This window comes from Trachurus trachurus (assembly GCF_905171665.1).
Source record: "Trachurus trachurus genome assembly, chromosome: 16".
NCBI lineage: Eukaryota > Metazoa > Chordata > Actinopteri > Carangiformes > Carangidae > Trachurus > Trachurus trachurus.
Window position 1 is genome coordinate 8052155 of NC_139902.1, and position 18028 is coordinate 8070182.

Consider the following 18028-nt stretch of genomic DNA (forward strand, 5'->3'; position numbering starts at 1 on the left):
GTTGGTGATGCTTCAGTACCTGTTTATTTGTTGTTACGTGTTTTGGGTGACAATCGGAAAATCATTGTGTTGTGTTGTCAGCGTAATATCTGACTCATTTACAGCCACTTCAGGTTCAAGTCTCAGATTTTAAGAGTATTTTTATAGAATTCACTCAAAAATATTATTTATTATGCATTAATACGTAGTAAGAAGCTAAGACTACGCACACATAATTTTGAACGCTTTATTAACAAAAAGTAGGCAGATTTTGTATCAAAAAATTGGCAACATTTTCCAACGATTCGACTACGTATTCATAGTCGAATCAGACCTCTCCGAATCGATCGTCAACTATTGGAGGTCAGCCCTAAATGGGACCCTCAAAAGTTTCCAAACATGGAAGTATAGAGGCCCAGTCATTGTTATTATTGTATAAAAAATATCATGTACTGCGGTTAAATTAAAGCAACACTATGTAGTTTCCAAACACGGATAGCCTAAATATCGGACCAGTGTTGTTGCTGAGTGCAGCTGTAGTGGCTGCTCAATTCATCCTATTAACCGTTTTTCTACCATTTGTATGAGTTTAGAAACATTATTTTAAGGTTGAGAAACTACATAGTGTTGCTTTAAGAGTACCTGCAGTAAACTTCTAATATGCTTAAAAATCTAAAGTAGCCTACTAACTTAAACATCTAACCTTAGATAAATCATGTTATGCCCCAGCTATGTTGGCCCTCTTTTGTTAGGTAAGTTTGAAAGTCACTATTTATCAATTACTATTAATGGGGAAAATATTTGGGAAGCTAAAGCAATATCTGTATCAAAATTAAATCAAATTTGATGCTGCACGCGGTGCTCTTCATTGTTGATGTTTTTTCATCTGTTGAACAAAAGAGAGAGAAATGGAAACCATGTTTATCACAGGACCAAACAACACACTCATTCACACCTATGGATGGCTGCTGAGCTCTCAGAGTCATTCCTGTACGTTTGGAAAACATATTTGAAAATAATATTTTACAGCAGCAGAGACTGAAGTTAGGCTGAGACTTAGCTGCATTCCAATAGTGGTTTGAGTTGCCATCGTTGACCTTCTCAGCCCTTGGCACCTGCCCCTACGGCCACCACAGAGAGCAACTGCTGTCCCACTGCATTTCACTGCAAGTGAAAAGAGCCTCATCACTCATTCTCAGTTTGATTAGGAGCTCACAGGCTTTTTAGACATAACTATCTTTTTCTTTGTGACAAAAAGTTGGATATTTTTCTACTTATACTTTTTAATTGTTTGCTTGTACATGTTACCACTGCAAATGAAGTCCAATTGAATACTTTCCTGGCCCCTTTTATTCATTTTCTTAGGTGGTGAATATACAACTGGTGTTTGTGGTTCATTACTGCCACCCCATGGATGTCTTTTTCTTGCATTACTGCAATGCATTGTGGGTGATATACAGTTGTTGAGTGACCATCGATGCTGACTTTCTCCCTCAGCTCTCCAAAAGTCGATCTGAACAAAGTTTACTTCAGCTTTTCAGAGAAATGGAACAACACGGCAGCGGAGATTCCCCTGAGGGTAAGTGCTTATAGGGCAAGTCAGCGAGGGCGACTTAAACCAGTATTGGAACGCAGCTTTTGTATAAATTCCAGTGACTGACTTCTGGAAACAGAAATGAGATTAGTAAGTAAATGACTCCACTTACCTTTTTAGAGGCACTGTTTGGAAATAAATAAAAGAAAACGGTTAGTACCCAAGTAACACAATCATTTTATCTTTTGAATAGCACTGATTAGTGTTGAGTGTAGAGTTGTATGATCAGTGTCAATATTAGTCACACTTACGGTGTTAATCACAAATACTGCAGCCACAGCCAACACAATCCAATTCAGACCTGCAAAATGAAAACACATTAAGATCATATTGAGTAAAGACAAACACACGCACACACACAAAAGTGATCTAATAAGCATTTGAAATCATCATAATCAATAGTTTTAATTTAAATTTGCTGTTTGTGTTACTCACTGGGAATCAATCCAGTGTCTGCAGAACTGTATGGCTCAACTAAAAAAAAAAAAATCAGAAAAAAAGATAAAGAAATCAGTAAAACAGCAGGAATTCCATCGACTCACCATATATTTTACGGTTTAATGCATTCCTATGTGATATATGTAGGGGAAAAAATCATTTTAATTCATGATGGCACAAGTTTTCTGCAGGAGATTAAAGGTTCAGTTATATCCTGTATACAGCACAATAAAGTGAACATTAGTACTCACTGGGAGTCAATCCAGTGTCTGCAGAACTGTATGGCTCAACTAAAAAAAAAATCAGAAAAAAAGATAGAAAGAAATCAGTAAAACAGCAGGAATTCCATTGACTCACCATATATTTTACAGTTTAATGCATTCCTATGTGATATATGTAGGGGAAAAATTCATTTGAATTCATGATGGCACAAGTTTTCTACAGGAGATTAAAGGTTCAGTTATATCCTGTATACAGCACAATAAAGTGAACATTAGCAGCTTGTTGTACATGAACAAGACAAACGTCTCCTACACTACAACAACTGCCATTTTACATCCAAACCAGTCTTGTTGATTCATGTATACAATAGAAACAATACTATAGTTGTATACTAAGGCACATGAGCAAATATATTTATAATATATGTCCAACTTTTTCTGAAGGTTATGATGTTTCTGTTTCTGGCGTTTTTGGATGAAACATGAGTTTAAACAAAAATCTTAATGAAACTACAGAAGTTAAGTTAAGATACATGTCTATAATTCATGGAATACTCACTGACAGCAGAGATGTTTCCAATTCTTCCATCATTAGCCTCCACATCAATTTCTCCTACGTCCCCTGCGCAAACGATGTAGAGTTGCTCTTGGACTTGGCATACGGTGCACTGCTTTGGCAGAGGTGCAGAGACTGGACTGCATTTTGCAGAGCATTCTGTGAATCCATCGTTGTCCTTCGGCTTCGAGTGCAGAGGAACGTGATCATCACCACACTCATATATGCTTATCAGATTAGGGCATTTGTTCTCGTCATTGCAGGCATAGCACTTTACTGTGGTCAGACAAAGAGAGGAAAACATTGATAAGCAGTTTATAGTTCATATTTCAGAGAACTAGAAACCAATGTTACTATGATTTATAAAATATGAACACAAAACAGTTTTACAAAAGGACATAACTTACACTTTTGGTTTGCTGGCTGTTGGGCCCCACAGACAGGAATGAGCACCAGTGTCATTAAAATGCATGCTGCAAAAAAAAAAAAAAAAAACCCAAAACAAATAAAATAAACACTTGTCAATGGTCAACGAACAAAATCTAGTTTTCTTATATAAGATACAGATAAGATAGGGCACAAATGATATACAATGTAACTGTGCTACCAGTATTTCTTTTACTGTGTTCATTTATTCATTGTAGCTACAGTGAGTTTTTAAGGTTTATCTCAATATAATGTTGCCTTCAGTAATTCACATAAAATGAAAATCCCCACAATATCACTGATAAAAACTGAACATTCAAGGATAATTAATGTCAGATCTGTATTGAATTGACATAGATGATACAGTAAACCTGAGGAAGTGGCATAAGCAACAATTTAAAATCATTAAAACATTTACCTTTCCATGTATTCCTCGTAGCTTTTTTCCTGCGGGGGCTGCCATTTCTCACACGCTTCCAAACCAGTGGTGGGCCTTTCGGTTTCACTGGGTTTTCTCCTGGGTCCATGATGCAGCTCTCTAATTCCACTGCTCCTGCCTCAGTGGCTGTTGCTCCGGGTGAAGTGTTCACAGCTTGTGGTGGAAAGTTGTTCTCTTGAACCACAGCAGCCACAGAGCGTGATTCAGGTTTTGTCTGACTCTGGGCCATCGTGGACCACACCTTCACCTTCTTATAAGGAAGAGGTCCAAACTCTGACAGTTGGAGCTTCATCTCTCCTCCCATACTGGGCCACTCACAAACCGGGTCGCACGATCTGCTGCAGGTCACCTTCACTGTTGTAAAGAGAGACATAGTTGTTGTTGTTTTTTTGTGTTCATTTGATTTGGTTTAAAGAAAGATAGATATAATTGTTGAATTTTAAATGCATTAGCTGCAGCTGCAGAAATAAAATGAATCAAAATGGCTGCCATCTCACTGAATTATAGAGGGGAAAAGAGACTGAAACGTTTCCTGGATGTGTTCACCCTGTCTGTTTCAAGTGGAAAATGAAAAACAAGCAGTTACTAATGACACTTTTTTTACTTGTTGAGTACAAACCAAAAGTTATTGGCTACTGGATTTGTTGTGTAAACGTGATAATGTAGAAATAATTTCATTTTATCAAATACTATCAATGCTGATCATAATACAGTGTGTTAATTCAAGATGGCATCACTGTCAAGGACTCGAAGAGCAACATAAATGCTACAAACAAAATAAACAAACAAAAAGCTTGTCACTGGCTTGATCTCAGCTGCAAAAAATATGAACTTAAATCATTTTCTTTTTGTCACTGAAATATAAATACGCATGCTTTGATTTAAAAACACAACAAAACAAAAAAACGTTCAGGCCATTCTGGTCTAAGCTGGTTTTCAGGCTGAAGCTAGGGTCCATTAAAATTAGTTTAGTAAAAAAAAACGTTTCCTGACTATCAATATAATGAAATGATACATGGTTAAATAACTTGGATGGAAAGAATCATCCATTAGGTGGGACATTGTTCTCAAAAGGAGATGAATGGCCTGAAATCAGGAAATAGATATGACAAGACCGGAGCTGTTAAAAGATGAACTATCAATAGTATGAGACTGACATCTGGTGTAGGCTGCACAGGAGAAATAATATATTATTTATTATTATTATTTTACAATTTCATGATGGACTAATTTAGTGTTTAACTTATCACATGAGTCAATTTTTATCATTTGTTTCTAATACCTTATTTCACACAAGTTAGCAGGGGCGGGTCCAAAATATTTTCTGGTGGGGGGCACATGGGGTGAATCAATCAATAATCAACTCCATCTTGTAAATAAGAAGTCTTAGCAGAATGAGCAACACAATAAATTCCCACAGTTAACAGCAGTATCTTATACTCTTGCCCAGTAGTTGGAGCTTAAGTCTGTACAATAAACATCTCAGACACAGGGTGGCGCATTGCAGTAAGAGCTTTGTCACCACGAGGCATGTAGCTCTATGCTAACAGTTAATAATCGGCAGCAGACCAAACAAGAGAGTGAAAGAGAAAACAAGCGTCACAGGTGCCATTATTAAGATGTGCCCACAACATCACACAGCTACGAATACACAAGTATATAATAACTCATTTGTCCCGTTTCATGCCCTGTCTGCCTAGTTTCGGTAGGGCCTAATCACTTTCATTTTCGCCACGTGTTTATTACGTAGCTACAAAAAGGTCAGATCATTAGGTGTGTAATGACAGTAGTCTAAATAAGAAAACCAATATTGCCAGTTTGACAACTCACTGTTAATTCACAAATTAAAACAACACAACGCCTCGTGTAATTTTTGGAGGACCGTTCTCCCAGGGAGGGACGCAGGAATTACTACATACTATGCGACCCAGACTCCAGTTCCTTTTGCAGTTAAAATAGATAAGGAAAAGCTAATACTAACCTTTAGCCTGTCTCTCAAACCAATGGCAGAGTTATCTTGGATGTTCCTCAGAGGTGATCTTCTCAGTACAAATTTTCATTTACATGTGTAGCAGGAAGTGACACGGGAAAGGGGGAAATGGAGAGAAATTCAACAGACATGAGATTAACAGATTAACAGACATGAGAACAAAAAGGAGATAAGGAAAAAAAAACTAAGTTGGATTTAATTATTGCACTAAATAAAAGGAAACTGTGATTTTCACCAAAACACTCACCTTTCTGGGTTTTAGTTAAAACTAACCTTTATTTTGTCGGTGTGTGTGGGGGCATGGATTTTAGCCGTTGACAAGACAAAATTGAGTATGTGTTAAATTACTGCGCGTGCGTATGCAGATGACCTGTTGTTATTTATTGATGTATTCCCTACCAGCAGCGCTGAGGATTTTTCATAATTTTAGTCTAATATTTGGTTTTAACATAAATTTGAATAAGTCTCCCTTGATCCCTCTTAATGCTACTGAGTAATCTCCATATAGATGCAGGGATACTGGTTGTTACACACTTCAGGTATCTATAGATATGCATTCTTATTATCCTTGATGGATTGTCTAAAGCAGTGGTTCTCAACCTTTTTTGGGCCCCCTGCATATTTTTGATCAACCCTGAGGACCCCCACCGATCTGGGGGGTTGGGGGTGCAATTGCATTTAAATTGCTTTATGGCATTTATTCACTCTTTGAGGCAAATGTGTGCTATCAGTTGTAACTGCCAGAACAAAAAATCATACTTATGCAGCTTCTTGGCAAGGGTGTGTGGGGACAATAACCATATGCTGCCCCCCCCCTTATATATAAATGCTGTATCAAAACCTTATGTAGTGTTGTTTGTGTGTGTCTCACGGCTGTGCTGTGCAGTATTGTGTAGATTTAAATCCACCCAAAAAGAAAATTAAATTCAACAAAAAGATTTAAAAAAAAAAAACTTGCAATGTAATGACGGATTGCAAATCATTACTTGTATGGCCCTCACAAAAACTTACTTACCTTATACTAGATCCACATTCATGCAGTATCATTACAACCACAGTCTTAAAATTAGAATGAGTTTCACCACACATTAGCCTCGTACTCTGGTAAAATTATATTTGCTGTTGTCTTCTTCAAAACAACCCTCTCTTAAAACATTTTACACATGCATGAACCTCTAAAACAAGCTGAAGTAGTAGAGTCAGTCATCAACAATGTTCTCTCCTCTAATTTTCTACACCTACTGTCCCTGTGCTGTAGACCGTTGTCTCCACTGGATGATCCATGGCTATGTTGGAGTTACTCCTGCTGGGAATCTGATGTCAGCAAACATGATGAGTGAGTTTAATTTCTTTTTTTTGTTGTTGGTGGTGCTTCAATACCCGTTTAATTGTTGTTAATTGTTTTGGGTGACACTCAGGACCTCAGACAATTGGAAAATCACTGTGTTTCATTATCATATTAATATCTGACTTTTTGGCCGAACAGATTTTGGTGTGACTGTTTGGAGATGAAACACTGAGCTCAACGACTACGTAAGTAACAATACTCTTTTTCTAACATTATCAAATCTCTTGAGTTTGGTTCATTTACAGTCACTTCAGGGTTATGTTCAACAATAAATTCATCATTCACAAATCAATAAAAAGAACTAAGTGTCTGCAGTTAACTAATAACAACACAACTAGGAACAATTGCTGCTACTAATAAAAAAAGGTAATTACTGTTTAGTGATGGAGCTTAACTTAAATGCCAGTAGAGGGCACTCTTTGAACATGAGGCTGCTGTGGCCTTATCCTTCAAATGCCACCCAATCCTTTCATAAAGCAACTAAGCTGAATGAACATCTATCATTAACCTGCAAATAATTTTTGCCTCTATCTTTATTGTGTGAAATGAGTCAGACTGTGGTTGGTTAGATAAACAGTGCAGATAATGTACAGAATAAACAATTGAAGACCTGTGTTCAAGTCACAAATGTAAAATTCACACATCATCTCATTGTGTTGTACTGTATTTGTCTGGGCTGGAAACCCAGGGTATGTCCGGTGGAGGTCGGAAGCAGGGGTTTTGTTGGCAAGGCGGCAGTGCTGGGATGACCCGGGCAATTAAGGCTGCGGAAAGCTGTGAAGGAGCTGGGAGATGAGGCTGAGAAGGCGAGCTACTGGTTCTGGCTCCGGAGGAAGGACAGCAGCAGGGGGTGGCGGGGAGACGTCCCCATTAGCCACTGCCCCGCCGCCCGGAGATGTACTGGTGTAGGGGCGAAACATCAGTGAACGGCGGTCTCCAGCTGACGACCCCGCAGCGGGAACTGCCCATTGGTCCGACCTCCCGTTACTCCGACAAAATCAACCACAAGTCGGACCAATAGGAGGTCGAACCAATGGGTGGTCCCGTTAGTTCGAACTGTCATCGCTACTTTGTTGGTTGGTTGGTTGGTTGGTTTACTTTATTAATCCCTCTGAAGGGAAATTGATTGTCACTCTGTACGCACAACATCCAACACACAATACTACAACATGACAAGCATTGACAACTCAGGCAGTACAATAAATGCAATGCAATGCATTACTCAGCATAGCACACAACAGAAAACGACAATAATTAACAACAATGTTCATTAAAAAACTTCACTGCACCAGGTACAAAAGACCTCCTGAATCTTTCTGAGGAACATCTCGGCATCACCAGTCTGTTGCTAAAAGAACTCTTCAGTTCATGGAAGAAAACATAGAGTGGGTGGTCCTTATTGTGCAGGATGCACCAGAGTTTCCTCCCCACCCTCTTCTCCATGACCACCTCTAAGGAGTCAGGAGGCAAACCAATGATAGAACCTGCTTTTTTAATCACTTTGTTAATCCTGTGTCTGTCCTCAGATTTCAACCCCCACCCCCAGCAGACAACAGCATAAAAAAGCACACTCGCTAAAATACTATGAAAAAACACATTCAAGAGTGGCCTGCTAACATCAAATGATCTTAGCTTCCTGAGGAAAAACAGCCTGGACTGGGCCTTTGTGAAAATAGCACAGGTGTTCTCTTTCCAGTCCAGCCTGTTGTCCACACGGATGCCAAGGTACTTGTAGTGGGGGACAACCTCAATAGCCACATCCTTGATAATTACCGGAGTAATTGGTGTCTTTTTCCTACTAAAATCAATTACAAGTTCTTTTGTCTTGTTTAAGTTTAAAATGAGGTGGTTATCATCACACCATTTGACGAAGCTGTCTATTTCTCTTAAGTAGGATGTGTGCTTGTCTCCAGTGATGTAACCTACAAGTGCAGAGTCATCAGAAAATTTTTGTAGATGACAGTCAGACAACAAGCTTGATCTACAGTCTGATGTGTACAAAGTAAATAAAAATGGAGACAAAACAGTACCTTGTGGTGCCCCTGTGTTTGTTAAAATAGTTTTAGATACCTCGTTACCCATTTTCACAAACTGGGGTCTACAAGTGAGGTAGTCCATAACCCATTGGGCAGTACAGCTATTTATATTCCAATCAAGTAATTTCTTAACTAAAATGTGCGGCTGAATAGTATTAAAAGCATTCGAGAAATCAAAAAATAAAATTCTTACAGATGCACCAGCTTTCTCCAGGTGACTGTACACTCTGTGTAGCATATAAAGTAAGGCATCATCCACACCGACTCCTTTCTTATACGCAAACTGTAGTGGATCCTGGTATGCAGAAACCTGCTTACTAAGATGCCCAAGGACCACTCTTTCAAAACATTTCATAAGCTGAGAGGTCAGTGCTATTGGCCTAAAATCCTGTATGTCATGAGCATTTGCTTTTTTAGGCACTGGCACAATACATGAAGTTTTCCACATCACAGGGATCTTAGACTGAGTGAGGGAAAGAGAGAAAATAAACTGTAGGACATCACAGAGTTGCTCTGCACATATTTTCAGGGCTCGTGGCGAGACCCCGTCTGGGCCCGGAGCCTTATTTATCCTGAGCCTCTTCAGCGCAGAGCAGACCTCATCAGATGTGATAGCAATAGGGGGGCTAAGATGACTATCAATTCCCCTATGAGAGATAGTAGCGCACACTGCATTCCGTTCGGCAGAGAAGTTAGTAGTTAGTGTGACAAGCTCTTCCATTGATAGGAGCATGCAGCTTTCTCTCTCTCTCTCTCTGTGAGAGAGAGCAAAATAACGAGAATTACTGAAAGAGAGAGAGCTTAGAAACACACAGACTTTCACTTTCTGATTGCGTCCGTCTGTCTGTTCGGAGTGGGAGAGAGAGAGAGAGAACCCAATCCACCTGTCTGTGTATCTGTCTGTAATGTAAGTTTGATTTGATATGAGGTTTAATTACGGACATTAAAGGATAATTTCCGTTTTTTACAACCTGGACCTTATTTCTAGCATAAAATACAATCATTTTACTCACCCAGAAACTTTGGTGACATTTTGAGTTGTTTTGACGAAATTAGCCCCAGTGGAGCGGCGCGTATATCCGTATAATGCGAGAACATGGGGCACGCAATGCAGCCTCTAAATATCACATTATCCGCCGCAAAACTCGTTCATTTCGCCAATATTTTGTTATGATACACTAGTGATATTCCCCTCCGAGCCCGTGGTGGCATGTTATCAACATGCTGCGCCTGTAGGTTGACTACTAACCTCTTATCTGGATGATGTCATCTCCGACCGCTGCCCGGCTCATTCTGATAATAATCATCCTGCTTCGCCATTCGGGTCCATTTTTAGCTCAACTAGCCGGAGCTTTAGTGAGTCCAGGCTGCGGAGAGGAAGCCTGTGGAAGCTGAACTTCATCCAGCTGCTCATTTTGTTCTGACAAGTCAGAAACACGCAGAAACGAACCATAGCATTAGCCGTAGCAAGTTAGCCGCGCCGGGCAGCGGTCGGAGATGACATCATCCAGGTCGGAGGTTAGTAGTCAACCTACAGGCGCAGCATGTTGTTAACATGCCACCACGGGCTCGGAGGGCAATATCACTAGTGTATCATAACAAAATATTGGCGAAATGAACGAGTTTTGCAGCGGATAATGTGTTATTTAGAGGCTGCATTGGGTGCCCCGTGTTCTCGCATTATACGGATATACGCTCCACTGGGGCTAATTTCGTCAAAACAACTCCAAATGACACCAAAGTTTCTGGGTGAGTAAGATGATCTTATTTTATGCTAGAAATAAGGTCCAGATTGTAAAAAACGGAAATTATCCTTTAATGAGCGCGCAGCAGTGCGTAAAAGTCGTGCGTAATGACAGCTCCTCGTTGGTGAAACACAATAAACTGCACCTCTTCTTCCACGTGTGTCTTATTGACAGGTGGAGCCTATATGAATAATTATATAAATGCATAGTGAACAGTAAGAATGGAGAGTTGGACTAATGCTAATAACTAGTCCAGTTCGAACTAATGAGGACCTCCCATTAGTTCGAACTCTCATTACTCCGATTGTCGGACCAATGGGAGTTCGAACTAATGGGAGGTCGAACTAATGGGAAGTCGGACTAATGGGAGGTCGGACCAGTGCCATGGACCCCCTGCAGCTGCCCACACTGGCACCGGAGGAGGTGCGACAGGCCGGAAGGCCGAAGCAGGAACCAACACCTGACCTGTGCAATGATCTGTATTGTACTGTAGGCTAATGACCTCCCAGGTTTTGTCAGGACATGTTGTAATATAAAGCTTGAAAAAAACCCTCCTAGCTTTGCATAGAAACAACACACGTTTTCCCTCCTCAACTGTGTGAAGGAAACCACACAGCCCACTTCCCCTCTTTGTGGCTTAGTAGATAGACTTAACTAGACCTAAGACTTAACTGAGAAAATCCGCATGATCTGAAGGAGATGGCGAAGCAACTTACTTTTGACACCAGAGAGCTGATGCTTTTCGTTGGTTAGCAGGAGGAAGCATTGTGTGAGATGGATTTTGAGAGACAGACTGAAAAACATAGATTTACTATAACATCGACACTGATTTGCAATTTGATCTACCCACCTGCACATGAATGCAGGCAGGAGCACTGAGATTTGTTTTTTGGCACCAGGTGCAGAATAGTGAAGGTGTGAAACAAAAACAAACTGGAGGACAGCTCTGCTGGTATTCAAAAGGGTCAATAGAATCAGAATCAAAAACATTTTCATTATATTTTGTGTGTCTAAACTCTCAAGTCCCTGAAGGATTTGCTGCATTTATTTCTCCCCACATTACAGTGAATCAGTGACCGTAGCTCAATTGTTTTTTGTTCATTGTGTAAAACACTGTTACCTCGGTTTGTTTACGTCATGATTGATGGAAACATACTGTATCTTTTAAGAAAACATGCTGTCAAGGTAAAAAAGATGATAATGCAATGTGTCATGTGATTAAAACTCATCTAGAGCCCAGTTAAGACAGATATAAAATGACCACAAAAGAGACACAAAATATTTTGCAAAGAAAAAGTGTAATAAAAAAACAAAATCTACCTCTACAATTGCAGCAGACCTTTTCAATTGTATGAAAGTTGAAAAGAATCTCCAAGGCACTCTCTTTTAACAGTTAAAATGCCTTTATTTCCATGGCTTGGTCATGGTAAACCTTTGAGTACACCTACGCGTTTTGGCCTACAAGCCTTCATCAGGGAAACAAAATGCGTTTTTAAGGTTTAACATGACCAACCATAGAAATAAAGGCTTTTTAAGTTTTAAAAGAGAGTGCCTTGGAGATTCTTTTGAATAGAAATTGTTTACTGGAGGTAAAGCGCTTCTCACAGACATTTTGTAGACCCTTTCAATTGTCTTTACACACAAATACATACACAATGTATGAGCCATGTTCACAGTCTTATACAATTAGATGCTGAAAAACATTGATGATTGTTCATTCCTGGAGACACCTTTTTCTTGGCAAGAATATGAGCTTATTCAGATTCCTGACATGGCTGAATATCATGTCTAGGCACAACCAACCAACCATTTTACCACATATTTTATTACAACTTCAAACTGCCATAATGTATTTCTACTATATCTGCTCCTGAGATAGGTGCCGACAACAGTCTTACGTCATTTTTACTGAGTGGAACAGCATTTTTAAATGCTCTTCTAAGAAAATACAAAAATGTGAGGTGACCCTGAACAAACCTTTCCACCAGTACATGCAATCACTTAGCAAATCCTGAAACTATTGTTATTATTTAGAGTCAAACTTGACATCATCAAACTTGATTATCTTCCCATCACGTGTCACCACCTCCTTCTGCTCCCATTTTTCCACCTCACCGTTTCTCTTCTCAAAGCGCCGAAAAACCACCCTCCCTGTTGTTGGCAGGTTGCAGGGCAGGTCCTTGGCAGCCTCTTGGTAGAGCCTCATTTTTTGTAAATCCTGCACAATGTCAGTTCCACCTGTCGGGACAACAGCCTGAGCTTTATTTAGTGGTGATGGATCCCTGTTGAAGGGTGATGGAGCCCTGTTCAATGGTGATGGATCCCTGTTGAAGGGTGATGGAGCCCTGTTTAATGGTGATGGATCTCTGTTGAAGGGTGATGGAGCCCTGTTCAATGGTGATGGATCCCTGTTGAACGGTGATGGATCCCTGTTCAATGGTGATGGATCCCTGTTGAAGGGTGATCGGGCCCTGTTTAGTGGCGATGGATCCCTGTTGAACGGTGATGGGGCCCTCCTCATTGGTGATGGATCCCTGTTGAACGGTGATGGGGCCCTCCTCATTGGTGATGGATCCCTGTTGAACGGTGATGGGGCCCTCCTCATTGGCGATGGATCTCTTTTCAATAATGGATCCCTGTTCACTGGTGATGGACTCCGGTTCCTGGCATTAATATTGGGTGAAGGAACCTTGAGGTGTTCTCTTTGAACAGGTGCATTGGTGACAATGCCAGCACCTCCTGCCCTTCGTATGTCACTGATGACACCCCCCATTGATGCCCTCAGAGAAGGGTTAGGCTCTACCATCCTACACACAGCGTGGCAGTAGGGCTGATCATGCAGAGTCTCTTTGATCTTGGCAGGACAGACGCTGGGTGTGTACAGCCGAATCCGGGCACAGAGCTCAGCAATGATCTTACCCATGGCCCATACATCTGAACGCTGGTCTCGCTGGCTGCACCTCCGCAGCACCTCAGGAGCTGAGTAGGCCTCATTCCCCATGTCCATGGCAGAGTTGAGACCATGTCGGAAGAACTTGGCTAGTCCCAAATCGATGATCACTGCTCTGTTTGTGTTATGTTCCACCTAGCAGACAAAATATTGTTGAGTTTAGAATACAAGTTCTCAGTTTTGAATAATATTCAACTAGACAGTAATTCTGCTTCTTCTTTCGCTTTGGTTCAGATTTCATGAAGAGTTTAAAGCCAGTTACTCAGTGAGGCTGCATTTACCCACATAAGGTAACATTAGCATGCTGACTTCTCATGATAATGCTAACATGCTAAGACCAGAGGCTGATGGGATTGTCATTAGCCTGAGATGTATTGAGTCACAAAGAAATGATTGGTTTCATTATGTGGACCACAATTAAGTGGAATTAAGAAGTGAAATTGGCATATGTAGCAAATTTCATGTGGACCCATAACAGAAGATACACCATAGAAGAACCATTGGAAATCTGAACCAACTTTAGCTGTTGAGATACTTCAGTCTGAATCAAAGTGGTGGACTGACAGATCAGTGTTGCTAGCATCTCTAAAAGCTATGCAATGGACAAAACACAAGCAAATGCAGAAATAATCTTAAATGCATCAATAACACATCATTAATAACACATATATCCCCCCAAAAAACATATAATAATAGATGAAATTCAATAGAAACACTCAAAAAGTCACATGGCAGAATGTAGGAGAAACATCTGAGATATTGCATTCACAAGGCCGCAACCACATTTTGTAAGGTCACTGTGACCTTGACCTTTGACCACCAAAATTGGGTCTCTTCACCCTGAGTCCAAATGAATGTTTGTGCCAGATTTGAAGAAATTCCCTCAAGGTGTTATTGACATATCACACTTACAACAATAGCAGACAACGTGACAGTAACACCATTGTGGCCTTAACAGTTGCCAGCACACCCGAGGAATAAAAACTGAAGAACATTAGGTACACACTCTTCAATTTGATTGATTTCATTCAGTATGATTCTAATATTGTCAATTCTGATTAGATTGATCTAGCAATAGCCATTTCCTATTTTTTTAGCATCTCCATCATTGAATGTGCTCAGGAACATCTGGGACATCTGTATTTGTGATGTGTTATTGTTTATGTGTAACTAGTCAAGCAGTTCCTCCTTAAATTGTTTCTGTATATGGTCAACTTGTGGGTTTTATCAAAGTCTCAATACGACAAAGTTTTGGCTAGTACACTGACGGTACAGGGTGGGCGCCTCTCCACTCACCATGATGTTTTCAGGCTTGAGGTCTTGGTGGACAATGTCTTTGGAGTGGAGGTGAAGCAGCCCCTCACACATGCCAATAATGATAGTTCCTCTATTAGCTGGAGTCAGCTGTGGAGATGAGAATTTGAGATCAAGTTTAAGATTAGCATCAAGTATCACCAGCAGAAAATTCACAACAACTTCCTCAAAGAGTTGCACACCCTTTTCTATCAGGCCTAAGGTTCACTCATCAAGTGCAGGCATGAGGTGGTAATAATGACTAATGTTTGCTGAGGAGGAAATAAATTATCAGTGTGCACCCCAGAAACATTGGCCAAACCAATAATCTATTCCCAGTAACTCTGAGGAGTAGCCTGAGGTATAAACGACGCATGACATAATGACAGAAATGTATTCCAGGAAGCACAGCGAATGTTCACTGTAGACTACTCCTAAAAACAACTTTTATCATTAACTGAATTTGTGCATATTTAACACTTGTAGAACCTGGGACTGTTGTATAATAAATAAAGACAAGTTAATCTCATTTCATTCAACTAAGATTCATAATGAGACTTAAATGTATGCAGCATGTTTCTGGTTTGGCACTATTTCATAAAAAGAACGTGTGGATTTAATTTTTATCTGTACTTTATTCTTACATCATCTGCACTTTGTCTTGCCTACCTGTATTTTAGACTTTGATGCTTTGAAGATGGTGGTCTCCAGGTCCTCTCCAAAAATAAACTCGAGAGGAATGATCCATTTCCCATCTTTGAGATTGATGTTTCCCAGAAGCTTCACTATGTTGGGATGATTTGCCTTGCTGCAAAACAAAATACATTAAACAAAGTGAATGTAATCAATTAATCAATTTAAAAAAAAAGCAACAAACTTCAACTCAGATCTTGGTGAGTTCCATGGTTTCTTCAGCTAATCTTTATTGGTTTGCACAATGAAACATCTTAAAGGGGAGTTGGCAAAGTTTACAAAGAAAGCTCTCCATGTCAACATTGGTTAAAGATTATAGCTCACAAATGACAGTTATTAAAGCAGAAGTAAGTGGTCCGGTCGTTTTCGCTAATGCTGCGTTCCAGGCAGGCTTTTGAAATCGTAAATTGCAGCTTCAAGTCACAACTTACGACTTTGTAGCGTTCCAGGCAACCCACTCGTGTTTTTCCGACCTGTTTTACCTGTGAAAGTCACTATAACGGCCACTCGTAACTTCTGACCCGTGAACTCGTACCAGATCGAACTGGTACCACTTCACAGTCGGAAAAATACGAGTTTCCTTGAACGCACCATAACAGTCCTCGTCCCTACGTCACCACATTCACGGCGTCCCTTGGCTGCACACACAGCCCTGCATGCCGTTCTCTCTCCTCATTGGATAAAAACTGTAGGATACGATAAATGTTTTCTCCTCGGCTCAGAGCAGAGCAGAGTGACTGACAGACCCGTGTTTCGGTTCAAACACTCTATGTAAGTGATTGCTGTCGGAAGATATAACTATTTAAGACTTATATTAACACAAATATATCACTTACTTCTGCTTTAAGTTTTACATTCAAGCTAGGCTACTGAATAAATATTGGGCATCCTTAGTGACAGTGAAATTATAAAGGGAAATGGGGGATTACCTACAAAGAATTTACACTATTTATATCACTATCATCAGACAGTTTTCATGTTGTTTTCATATAATTCCTTTTACTTTTTTTTTTGCTTTTTACTTCTCTTAAGCACATTCAGTGACCTCTGTGTATAATAATGTGCAACACAAATCAATTTCCCTTGCCTACATTATCTTTATCTGTTTATACACCAGCTTCCACTTGGAGGTGTCCACAGAGGAAGGAAAAACACAAGTATCTGCTCATGATTAGAGTATTTTATAAACATTTATGAAATAATATTTCATGAATGTTTATGAAATACTCTAATCATAATATAACACAATATAATGTTAACATTTACATATAAATGTACACATAAATATAATTTATATGTTAATAAGAGGGCTTACAGTAAAATGTCACCCATCATTTTAAAACATTTCTAACACATCAAATACTTTTTCCAATTCCAATGAACAATTCTATAGTTACCTCCCATTTTGTTTTCTTTTACTGTCAAATTACATTTCCAATCACTGTTTTACTCTTTCTGTCTTGTGATAGCACGTTATACAAATTATTTTTTTGTTTTTACTTGTATTACATATAAACATGCTACTCTAAAATGTTCTGTGTAGTTGCTTTGACGCAATGATCGTTCTTGGGAGAAAAGTTTCACCGACATGACACATTGGAAACTTGGGTGTTTTACCTAACCGCAATTGAAGTAATGATGACCTTCTCCTTCCTAGCACTTGGTTACTTACTTGTACACTTCACACTCTCTCTCTAGGTCCTTCCTGTCGATGAGCTGATGGGGCACCTTCTTTATAGCAGCCCATGTGTCATTGTACTTCTCCCTGTACACCTTCCCAAAACAGCCCTGTGCCAGAGTGCCGGTGGAGTACGCCATCTAGAAGACGTTGAGATGGGCATGAGAGTGAGTTCATATTGTAAAGCTTATGTACTGTAATTATGTTTAAGCTCAGACTAAACAATATAATTACGGGATTGGACTAAATATCACTTAGAATATAACAGAAGTTTCTCAAAAAACAAATGCCAGTTTGGTGAATACCATAATATTTGCTTATTGTTTGAGATTGTCAGTCATGCTGACTTGCACTTGTGGTCATCTTTTAAGTTGTGGTGGTGCTGTTCCCTCAGTCAGTGTTTATCATCTTCCTCTCACAAGTACTGCTCCTGTTCCTGTTTTTGGTGGAGGCTGGTGTGATTTTTGGGGCTTTCCTCCTTGTCATTGTGCATTATGTTTGAGTGCTTCTGACTATCATGTTCTAGCAAATTCAGATTGGACTATTATGACTGTGCTCACCATTATGGGAAAGCAATTGAAGTTGTGACTCATGTCAAGCTAAATTCCAGTTGGCTTGGTGTTTCAGGTGTATTTTTCCAGC

General features: G+C 39.8%; 1 protein-coding gene across 1 annotated transcript; it reads right to left on the minus strand.

Annotated features, from left to right (window-relative positions):
- Nucleotides 1–12798: 12798 nt before the first annotated feature.
- On the minus strand, nucleotides 12799–17526 carry LOC310999275 (sperm motility kinase 2A; the record flags this gene model as incomplete). The annotated part of the gene is made up of 4 exons (XM_083989610.1): nucleotides 12799–13857; nucleotides 15019–15126; nucleotides 15685–15823; nucleotides 17381–17526. 4 exons carry the CDS (start codon nucleotides 17524–17526, stop codon nucleotides 12799–12801), a joined length of 1452 nt encoding a protein of 483 aa, XP_083845736.1.
- Between the last annotated feature and the right edge of the window lie 502 nt (nucleotides 17527–18028).